This window comes from Sinocyclocheilus grahami, unplaced genomic scaffold (assembly GCF_001515645.1).
Source record: "Sinocyclocheilus grahami isolate Dianchi unplaced genomic scaffold, SAMN03320097.WGS_v1.1 scaffold1689.1, whole genome shotgun sequence".
In the NCBI taxonomy this organism is placed as follows: Eukaryota; Metazoa; Chordata; class Actinopteri; order Cypriniformes; family Cyprinidae; genus Sinocyclocheilus; species Sinocyclocheilus grahami.
In genome coordinates this window covers 56,643-68,948 of record NW_015506868.1, presented here as the reverse complement: position 1 = coordinate 68,948, position 12,306 = coordinate 56,643, and the positions used below count along the sequence as shown (strand labels likewise).

General features: G+C 34.7%; 1 protein-coding gene across 1 annotated transcript in view; it reads right to left on the bottom strand.

The window, feature by feature from the left end:
• Positions 1 to 12,306, bottom strand: part of LOC107572068 (E3 ubiquitin-protein ligase DTX1-like) — a 43,713-nt gene that overhangs the window by 11,373 nt on the left and 20,034 nt on the right. The window contains exons 4-7 of the mRNA XM_016258470.1: positions 5,109 to 5,111; positions 4,995 to 5,037; positions 3,479 to 3,540; positions 932 to 1,093 (exon numbers count right to left, since the gene is read on the bottom strand). Of these exons, the coding sequence (XP_016113956.1) occupies positions 932 to 1,093; positions 3,479 to 3,540; positions 4,995 to 5,037; positions 5,109 to 5,111 (270 nt within the window). The remainder of the gene's footprint in view (positions 1 to 931; positions 1,094 to 3,478; positions 3,541 to 4,994; positions 5,038 to 5,108; positions 5,112 to 12,306) is intronic.

Here is a 12,306-nt window from a genome sequence, read left to right as displayed (position 1 = left end):
AATTAATTAATTAAATTAAATTAAATTAAATTAAATTAAATTAAACTAAACAAAAAACAAAACAAAACAAAACAAAACAAAACAAAACAAAATAAAAAATATAAAAATAAGTATCGCTTTTTATTTCTCCTCTTTCCTACTACTTTCACTTCTACGTTTCACTTCTGTTTCAGTTTTTATAACCATTTCTTACTATGTGTAAGTAAGTTATTTTTTAGGATTACTGATAAACTACTGTCGTTTGATTTGTATTTTTTGTATTTGTAATTTATTTTAATTTGAGTTAAATTATGTCTGAACTGATTATGTCTGTATAGGTCTTTTATTAAGTTTTTAGTTTTATTTAATTTGAGTTATTTTAATACTTCAACAAACTAAATGGAAATGAAATAATATATATATACTGATTTATAAATGTGTATGTATATATACAGTATATATATGTGTGTATGTGTGTGTGGTTGTACATACACACATATGTAGTTGTTTTTTTGGTGTTTGGTTTAGTGGTATGTTAGAATCATTATTATGCTCTTATACCTTTTGTTCTTTAATATTTTGAATTGTTTTTAGCTTTATTTTTTGTTTTTCATTTAAATGTTAAGTTTTGAAATTTAGTTGTATGCATTTGTCATTTTTATTTAATTTCTTTATCTTTATTTTTAAAATGTGTATAGGTAGTATTTATAAAGTTTGAGCTTTTAGTTTTGGATCTGTTTTTAGTTGTTTTAATACTACAATGGATTGCTTCTGTTGTCCTCATTTGTAAGTCGCTTTGGATAAAAGCGTCTGATAAATGACTAAATAAAATAAAATAAAATAATCACTGATATACATCTTTGGACACATTTAAGCTGTATACTTGCATGTTAAAATAAAACAATTAAAAAATGATTTCTATACAGTTTTGTACACACACACACACACACACCTTTGCGGAGGTGCTTTTTCTTGGTCTTGCGTCGGATGCTGTTGATTCCTGGCACGGGTTTCAGGTCGCTCTTGCTGATCGGCGGTGGATGCAGGATCGGTTTAGGAGCCCGAGTCAAACACACGGGGAGCCCAGCAGCACACATGAGGATACCAGTCATTCCTGACACAAAGACACTCATATAAGCTTAAGCTGTAGATCATGGCACTATAAGGCCAAGGTCATGGGTTCAATTCCTGGGAAATGCATGAACTGATCAACTGTATACCTTGAATGCAATGCAAGTCGCTTTGGATAAAAAGCATCTGCCAAATGCATTAATGTAAATAACATAACTGTTTCTTAATTAATGTCTTTTTGTTCAAATCTTTCATTGGTACTTTAAACATGTTTAAAAAAAAGAACTGCTATATCTTTATACACAGTTAAGCTGTTTACTTGGATGTTAAAATAAAACAAAATAAAACCATTTCTGCACTCCTACATACAGAGCTTACTTGCATGTTAAAATAGAACAAAAAATCTATACGCTTTTGAACAGAGTCAAACTGTTTACTTGCTAAATAAAATATACGTTAATTTTTCATCCTAAATTCTTAATTTAAGTCTTATTTGTTCAAATCATTCGTTGGTACATAGTTTAACTGGTCTTTTAAATAAAATAAAATTAAAAAAATAAAATAAAATAAAAAATAAAAAAATAAAAATTAATTAATTAATTAAATTAAATTAAATTAAATTAAATTAAATTAAACTAAACAAAAAACAAAACAAAACAAAACAAAACAAAACAAAACAAAACAAAACAAAACAAAACAAAACAAAACAAAACAAAACAAAACAAAACAAAACAAAACAAAACAAAACAAAACAAAACAAAACAAAACAAAACAAAACAAAACAAAACAAAACAAAACAAAACAAAACAAAACAAAACAAAACAAAACAAAACAAAACAAAACAAAACAAAACAAAACAAAACAAAACAAAACAAAACAAAATAAAAAATATAAAAATAAGTATCGCTTTTTATTTCTCCTCTTTCCTACTACTTTCACTTCTACGTTTCACTTCTGTTTCAGTTTTTATAACCATTTCTTACTATGTGTAAGTAAGTTATTTTTTAGGATTACTGATAAACTACTGTCGTTTGATTTGTATTTTTTGTATTTGTAATTTATTTTAATTTGAGTTAAATTATGTCTGAACTGATTATGTCTGTATAGGTCTTTTATTAAGTTTTTAGTTTTATTTAATTTGAGTTATTTTAATACTTCAACAAACTAAATGGAAATGAAATAATATATATATACTGATTTATAAATGTGTATGTATATATACAGTATATATATGTGTGTATGTGTGTGTGGTTGTACATACACACATATGTAGTTGTTTTTTTGGTGTTTGGTTTAGTGGTATGTTAGAATCATTATTATGCTCTTATACCTTTTGTTCTTTAATATTTTGAATTGTTTTTAGCTTTATTTTTTGTTTTTCATTTAAATGTTAAGTTTTGAAATTTAGTTGTATGCATTTGTCATTTTTATTTAATTTCTTTATCTTTATTTTTAAAATGTGTATAGGTAGTATTTATAAAGTTTGAGCTTTTAGTTTTGGATCTGTTTTTAGTTGTTTTAATACTACAATGGATTGCTTCTGTTGTCCTCATTTGTAAGTCGCTTTGGATAAAAGCGTCTGATAAATGACTAAATAAAATAAAATAAAATAATCACTGATATACATCTTTGGACACATTTAAGCTGTATACTTGCATGTTAAAATAAAACAATTAAAAAATGATTTCTATACAGTTTTGTACAAAGTTAAGCTGTTTACTTGCCAAATAAAACTTACATTAATTCTTAATCCTAAATTCCTAATTTATGTCTTTTTATTAAAATGATTCGTTGGTATTTAGTTTACTTGCATATTAAAATAAAATATAAACATAATAAATAAACAAACAAACAAATAAATAATCACTGTTTCTACTAAATACTGAGCAAAGGGTCTGAATACTTAGGACCATGTGTTATTTCAGTTTTTCTTTTTTAATAAATCTGCATAAATGTCAACAATTCTGTGTTTTTCTGTCAATATGGGGTGCTGTGTGTACATTAATGAGGAAAAAAAATTAACTTAAATGATTTTAGCAAATGGCTGCAATATAACAAAGAGTGAAAAATTTAAGGGGGTCTGAATACTTTCCGTACCCACTGTATATATACAAGCAAACTACAGGTAATAATTAAAGTTTTTAACAAAAAAAAACAAGTTAATAATTTAGAATGAAGAATTAACATATTTTATTTTGCAAGTAAACAGCTTAACTCTGCACAAAAGTGTAAAGAAACAATTTTTATTGTTTTATTTTGACATGAAAGAAAACAGCTTAACTGTGTACAAAGATGCATGTCATATATATATATAAAACATCTCTATAAACTTCTGTACAGAATTAAGCTGTAAACACAAAATAAATGTAGTCTGCCATGCCAATAAAGTTCTTTACACTGAAGTGAATTAGATTTTGTGGTGTAGTACCTGCTAATGCAGGATGGACCGGTCCTGACCCAGTGAGATTCTTCACAGGAAGTGCAAGAACCCTAAAGATGACAGGAAACAGACAATGATCCATATCAACTGAAGCTTATAAACTGTAAGAGACCATCCGAACCTCTGATGAGGAGAAATAAACGTCCCAAAACAGTTAATCAAGACTCTAGCACACCCTAAAACTCACAACCTTCCTCATCTGCTGAAGCCAGAGGAACCGTCCAATCAAATGAAGCTCTTATCGAACCAATCAGCATCCAGTGACAAACACTAAAGCCTGATCACACACGTAAACAAAGCTGAAGTTACATCCGCCAGCGTCATTAAAGCTCTCAGATCACACGAGGAACAAAAACGAATTAATAAAGGACAGAAAATGAGACTCTCGTCTGGAGAATCACATTGTTCACTTAAAAGCCCCGCTTAATTCAGACCTGAGAGCTTCAGCCACAGATCCTATCAGTGTGAAGAAGAGAAATGAAACCAGATGATGATGATGATGATAACAGATGCTGCATTGTAGTACATTATTAGAAAGTGAAACTATTATTATTATTGCCTAAAGAAAATGTGATTCTAAGATGCGGGGGTTATTTATTATAGTGCTGTATTATAATTAATTGAAACTAAAACCATTTAAAAAAAACACATTTTCTTTCTTGAAACAATCTTAAAATCTTAACTGAAATAAAATATAAAACATAAAATATAAAAACTAGTTGTCATTTTTATTAGTTTAACTTGTATAAAACTGAAATATTTTTTTAAATACTGTAAAAAAAACACAAAATATTACAGAAAATTAAAATGAACAAAAAATATAAAAATAAAAACAAAATATTAATAAAAACTATAATTGTATGTCAAATGATACTAAAATAGCACCACTAAGAGGATGTTGTTGGTTGCTAGGTGCATTAGTATGCTAATTATTTATGATAAAATAAAATTAAATATAAAATAAAAAATTAATAATAAATAAATAATAAAACAAATAAATAAATAGAAAGAATCAAGGAAAAAGAATAATAAAAAATCATACAAAATATAAATATAAAACATTCAGAAATAATAATAAAACAAATAAATAAAAAATAAGTAAATATAAAAAAAATACAATAATTATTTTATCAAATAAAATAAATATTCATAATTAATAAATAATAAATCCAAACAATTGATCAATCAATCAAGGAGACAGAATGCTACAATAAAAATTGTAATAATAAGAATCAAATAATAAATAAATATAAAAATAATTATTTTAAACTAAAAATAATGAATGAAATAATTTCTAATCTGTCTAAAATGAAACAAAAATAAAAGCATTTCCATACACCTTCACTCAGAGTTAAGCTGTTTTTGCCTGGAGTGAAACAGAGCGTCTCGCATCGATACGGATCAGGAAACGATTACGCTTGACTCGTATCATGTTTTATCTCATATTTCTCATGCAGCGAGTCAAAGCCCTGCTGCTGATGGAGCCACGAAAGCGAGATCCTACCGTCTGTCCTCGTCTGAGTCTCCATCCGTCTCCATCATCTCTCCTGATCTCAATCAACTCCAAACACACGCAACACAAACTTCCTCCTCTGATCACTCACACACACACTCACACCAGCTGCGACAGGAAGTCAAACAGGAAGTCAGAGTCAGTTTTAGAGATGATTTGAACTCTGTTAGTGTTCAGTGACTTCAGACTCATGTTTACATGCGCTTACTGAAGGAAACGAGCCAAAAACAAGACTACACTGAATCTGCCTCACATACCGTTATTAAAGTACTGTACCACGGTCACATGGTAATATATCATGATTCTGGCCAGCATGTTTCTAAATGATTATCACAGAGATATATCTGAATTACACCATATACTGTAACTCGTGAATCATACACAGGTCTATATTCATAATTAAAGAGATGTCATGATAGCAATAAACTACAAATCCAATTTTAATCATAATGCTCAATAAAATAAAATAAAATAATTCTGGTCAACTGACCTATGGATTTTGATGAATAATGAAGATGTTTGAAATGTACATCTGATTTATAGAATTATGACATAATTCAATGAATTGTCAAATAAAATAAAATTACTCTTCTCATTTGGCCTACAGGTTATGATCAATAATGAAAATGTACATCTGATTCATAGACTTATGACAAAATTCAATGAACTGTAAAATTAAAATAAAATTATGATTCTGCTTAATTGGCCTATAGGCTATAATGAATCATAAAGATGTTTGCAATGTTCATCTAATTTATGGAATTATTACGCAATGCAATAAATTATAATAATTTGAAAACAAATAAAATGCCAGATTTTGTCATTCTGAAGGGTATTTTTCTCTTTTAAAAAAAAATGTACTCTATGCATCTAAATTTGCGACATGAAATAAATGCACAGATCAGCGACAAAAAATCATAGTAATTTAACCTCCAAACAGTTCAGATGTATTAAATCTCACAAATGTTAACGTTCAGATGAAAAGTGAAGATTAATAAGAGCATAACTCTTGAGTTGCAGTGAGATTTAACTATGGGATTATGGTGTAAACTGCAGATATTGTAGCACAGTAAGTGTGTGTAACAGGTCTGTCTCAGCCTGTTGGGGCATCAGAATCTATCAGACTCTGCCCTCTAGTGGTGGTGCTAAAATCACATGTAATGTGGTCAGACTTAGTAGAGCAATACAATCTCCTTCTATATAAAATAAATAAAATAAAAATATATAAAACATTCAATTAAATTAAATTAAATTTAAAAGTAAATAAATAGCCCATGGCCCAGTAAAAAGGGCCAAAACGGTTTTATACAGATATTTACAGTAAACTTGTTAACCAGCCAATTGTTAGCTGAAACTCATTATATAAGTGGTAGGAAATAAAACATTTAATTGCATTAATATGAAAACCATGACATATCTTCACTGAAGTTGTTCTCACTTTCTAGTTTGTTCATGTCATAATTCATGTCATAACACTGATGTTTTGTGCATGTGTGATGCTTGTTTACACCACGATATCTGCTGGAGTGTGTTTGTGTTTATGCACATGCACAGGAAGTGTGATACATGTGTGTGTGTGTGTGTGTGTGTGTGTGTGTGTGTGTGTGTGTGTTAACCACACTCATCCTGTGTGTGTGAACCGCTCGCCTGGGAACAAAGCGAACTCATCTGTCTTCACAATCTCTCTCTTTCTGTGTCTGTTCGTCTCTGCTCTGCTCTCTGTGTTTCTGCTGAAGTGTGTTTGTGGTTTCAGAAAACATCTCCACTTCACATTTACTAGGATTTACACCCCTTCATTAAGTGCTTTTCTCTGTCTGTCTGTCTGTCTGTCTGTCTGTGTGTGTGTGTGTGTGTGTGTGTCTGCTGAGGCTCCATTTTGCCTTGATCCATTATTCATCTTTTCCCCTGGTTTAGCTTGACCAGAGACGTTCTCAAACAATGATTTTCACACGCTCACAGGAAAGGACAAGATTTATAGATGCATTACAGCATCACTTAAAGAAGGGATGGCTGGGCGCAGAGCAGAATGATGGACAGAAAAAAGAAGAGGGAGAGATTGGGGACCCAGGGCTGGAGAAAAGTGTGCAACTGGGCTTTCAGCCAGTCGTGGGGGCCTACTGGGGAAATTTGTTGGGGCGAACTGCGGGAAACATGATTGTTGGTGTGTGTGTGTGTGTGTGTGTTTGTTTGTGTGTGTGTGTGAATGTTTGTGTGTGTGTGTGCGTGCTTGTGTGTGTGTGTGTGTGTGTGTGTGTGTGAGAATGTGTGTGTGTGCGTGTGTTTGACTGATTCAGTGTCACAGCGCAAAAGGACACTATTGATTATTTCCCAGTTCAAGCTGATCAATATCTACAAAACTGAAAGCATCAATAAACAAAGATGAGAATGGTGCAATGAAGTGCAAAGACTATATACAGTGCATATATAACAATAGACAGAACAATAGAACAATAGAACGATAGAACGATAGATAGATAGATAGATAGATAGATAGATAGATAGATAGATAGATAGATAGATAGATAGATAGATAGATAGATAGATAGATAGATGGATATAATTATTAAAAGAAGGTGACCATGAGTTATGAATGTTAAAGGGGACCTATTATACAAAATTCACTTTTACAAGGTGTTTAGACATAAATGTGTGTTGGCAGTGTGTGTACACAACCACCCTATAATGATAAAAATCCACCCACTCCTTTTTTTTTAATCCCCATAAATAATAAGCAGTGTCTCCCAATGGCCTGTTTTTAGCATTGGTGCAAATGTGATGTCACATTAGCCACAGGCCCCGCCCACGAACTGCCGTTTTAACATAGAACCGTCCTGAGCGAGTTCACAGCGAGTTGTACACCGTCCGCCATTGCTGCACTGACGAGAATGTCTCCCAAGCGTTTTAGGTGTTCTGTAGCTGGATGTATTAATCCACATAGCTCTCTCCATTTACTCCCGAAATCTCAGCCGCTGAAGACGAGGTGGATTAATTTTGTTTTTGAAGAAAATGCTCCCTCAACTCTACAGAAATTAGTTTATGTCTGCGTGAATCATTTTACACCGGACTGCTTTGTGAATGAGGGTCAGTATAAAGCAGGTTTTGCACAAAAGTTGCTCCTGAAGGATGGAGCAGTGCCAACTGTTCGTGATCCAGCTAACGTTACGCCATCTAGAAGAAGTAAGTATCACGCGTTTGTTTTCCAAATGACCTTTCTGAAAGAGCTTCTTGGCACTCTGTAAGGCTAATATTGCTAAAGCTACCATTGTCTGTCTGTTCTCACTGATGCTGCCTTCACGTGCTACCAGAATGATCGAGAATAGGAATGTGGTAGTTAAAAATTGCATTTGAAAGCAATGTGAAATCGACTGCTTGAATTTGTCAAGCTCATAATCATATGTGGGACTTATAAAGTTTGTGTTAGCACGCAATGGCACCATGAAACCAGTTATGTTGTTATTTTTATCGCGCCATGCTCCCCGTCTGTGTAATTCAGAAATAATCTGGCAGGGTGCAGAATTCGGCATGACACCGGTTCGAACATATATGACTGAACACCGCTACTAGCGGTTTCTGACATTTTCAGTGCATGAGAGAGTGTTTTGTTATTGCTGGCATGCCGGTGCGCGAGCTCTAGAAACTCCACCCTCTTCTGAAAGGGGAGGCGGGAGCACCAGCTCGTTTTCATTTAAAGGGACAAACACAAAAAAACAGCACGTTTTGGCTCATACTCATATTGGCAATTTCAACAAGCTATAAAAAATTAACTGTAGGGTATTTTGAGCTAATATTTCACATACACACTCCGGGGACATCAGAGACTTATTTTACATCTTGTAAAAAGGGGCATAATAGGTCACCTTTAAAGTTTTTTTTTACAAATCCAGTATCAAACCATGAACTAATATACCATTTTAATAAAATTGTATAATACCAGAACAGGATTTTTTCCAGTTTATTGAATCAGTTCACTGAAATGAACCATTCGAATGAACCGATACGCTCAAATGAATCAGAGTTCTCAACACTACTTAAAGGGACAGTTCACCCAGAAATGACCATTCTGTCATCATTAGCTCACCCTGAAGTTGTTACAAACCTGTAGAAGTTTCTTTCTTCTGCTGAACATAGATATTTTAAAGAATGTGGGTAAGCGAACAATTTGGTATGGGAAAAAAAAACATGATGGAAGTCAATGGCTACCGTCAACTGTTTGGTTACCCACATTCTTCAAAATATCCTTTTGTGTTGAACAGAAGAAAGAAAATGAAACATACTTTGATATGTACCAAGATACAGGGTTAGTTCACCCAAAAATGAAAATTAGCCCATGTTTTACTCACCCTCAAGGCTACTGTTCGGACGTTCTTGCTTACTGCTCTGTGCTTTGCTCCCTATTTATGTACTTTTCTCAGATTTTTCTAAGATTCTAACTTCAGCAGATCAGCACAGTGCTCAAACAACAAATTTTTGGCACAAACACTCAACTAACAACTTTTCAGGACTGGAATAATACTACGAAAAAGAAGACTCTTTGCCTACCACTGCCAGCAGCTTACATTCAAACAAACGAGAAAGAAAAAATTCCTCTTGTGGAATCTACTTGCTGCATGAACTGCCACGGACTTCTACAAAGGATTGCGGTTCTTGAAACAAAGAATCTAGTCCCATGAATCTAGTGAATCTCAACAGTTAATACCAAGTGTAGAGGAACAAGCCGAAACTGATCGATACACTAATCGATGGCACAAACAGGGAGCGAGACCCAAAGCCACTCGAGACATCAGATTGTCACGAGTATCTCGTATTGCTGCCGTAGCATCCTAGATGTGGCTATGACAAGGCTTGCAAACACTGGTATTCTACCACCCCCTATACACCTTGAGAACAGATTTGAAGCATTAATGAATGCGGGTGAAAAATCCCCAAATGTGATTGAACATGGATCGTATCAGCCAGCAGCTAACATCGCTACTAACAGGCGCTCAAGGTCAACCAGACAACGGCATTCAGCTCAGAGCGCAACCGAGCCCAGGACTCCATTATCAGAAACATCAGTAGCTGGACTACAACTACATGCTGCTTTCCTCAAGCAACCATCTCTGATGTAAACATGGAACTTCAGAACATTCTGATGAAGCACAATACTGCAAATCGAATCATCATCCATGTGGGGAAGAATGCTATTCAGAAAGAGCAGTCAGAACTCCTTAAGAAGGATTTCTGTGAACTCTTTGAAACACTTAGAAGATTTGAAGTTCAGCCGTTCATCAGTGGACCACTCCCAGCAAGGGGAACTAACATGTTTTCACAGCTTCTTGGGCTGAATACATGGCTACAAAGAACCTGCAGTATAAAAGGAGTCAACTTTATTGACAACTTCAATCTTTTCTGGGGCCATTGACAACTGTTTAAACTGGATGGCCTCCACCCAAACAAACTTGGTGCATGAGTGCTAAAGGACCATATCTATTTCTCCCTTCGTCATCCTTCAGTAGTGTGTGCCAATCCACTCAACCTGAATGACACACACACAACTGGACAAAGTATGAGTGACGAAAGGAGGACTTCATATCAGCTTCCGAGTCATCATGTGGTTGATACATCCCACAAGGACACTGATAACACCACGCAGCCAAAACAAGCACACCTCACGGACAACATCCCGGGTGAGCCCTGCCCACAGAGCTCATCACAGACAGACTGTGACGTATCAGAACAGCTCCAAGACTCAGCACCCAAGGACGGCTTTCTGGAAAACAGCCAGGGAAGCCAGGACAACATATCACAGCTACCGGAAACATCAGAGCCAGAGCCCCGCTCACAAGACACATTATCCCTCTCTCCAGCATCTCCACTTCTAAGCTTCTCACAGAAAATGGAGGAACAGGTGTATGCTGGGACCAAATTCTCCCACTCTTTCGCTGCAAGCCCCCAGATATCAACTAAAAAACGGCGGGCCCCACAACCCCACAAGCCTGTGGGTCCAGCTCGTCCTCCTCCTCCTGTGAGAGCTCTCCGGCCGCTGCCACAACGCCAGGGCCGCTATGATAGCAGCAACATTCACAAATGTTTACAGAACAAGCGGGAACCCAGTGTGCCTGTAGCTTTCTCTATTTCTGTTTTATCACGTGATAGAAAGTCCAAGGCCTTCTCAAACCATACGGCTGACCCATCTAATCTGCGGCCTATTATGCATCAAACTAAGATTGCTGTAAAGACACAAAGTAATGCCATCAAGTTAGCATTTTTAAACATTCGCTCACTAAAAAATAAATAATTTCTGATCAATGACTTTAACCACAAACAACCTGGATTGTATGTTTCTAAACGAAACATGGCTAGAAGACAGCTGCAGTGGAACAGTCCTCAATGAAACAGCCCCTCCTAACTTTACTTTTATAAGCGCCTGCAGAGCTGTTAGGAGAGGTGGAGGTGTAGCTGCTCTATTTAAAGATGTCTATCAAAAGTTAAGAATGTTATTTATGATATTGCTCCTGTAAAAGTCAGTAAGAAGACTGGCAGACAAAAATCACCTTGGAGAAAATCAACAGCAGAGAGACTGGAAAACTGGGTTGGGCTTTCTGGGATGGTATTCAAATGGTTCAGGTCATACTTAGAAGGGAAAGGTTATTATGTGAGTATAGGAGAGCATAAGTCTCAGTGGACGTCCATGACATGCGGAGTCCCACAAGGCTCAATTCTTGCACCGCTCTTGTTTAGCCTATATATGCTCCCACTAAGTCAAATAATGAGAAAGAACCAAATTGCCTATCACTGCTATGCTGATGTTAACCAGATTTACCTAGCCTTATCACCAAATTACTACATCCCCATTGACTCCCTCTGCCAATGCATTGATGAAATTAACAGTTGGATGTGCCAAAACTTTATTTCGTTAAACAAGGAGAAAACCGATGTCATTGCATTTGGAAGCAAAGATGAAGTTCTCAAGGTGAATGCATACCTTGACTACCGTTTCGGTACGGTTCGGTATGTGCTATGTTTAGGGAAAAAACTATATTGTCAAATAAAAATAAAGAAAATAAGAACAAATCATCTAACTACAAGCAACAATAAATCAAATGTAAAATAACATTGCATATTTGACTGTATAACACAATACTTCACAGAGAGCTTAATATCTGCGCGCGTTCTGAGACGCGGGTTCACGCACTTCGGATGAGCGACCACACAGATCTTCTCACTGCGCGCGCAAGTTCACGTCTTCTGGCTCTTTAATATTTAAACTGGCAAGGCTTAAATGAGTTTAGTTTAAACACAGATAGCAACGTGTGCTGTTCAG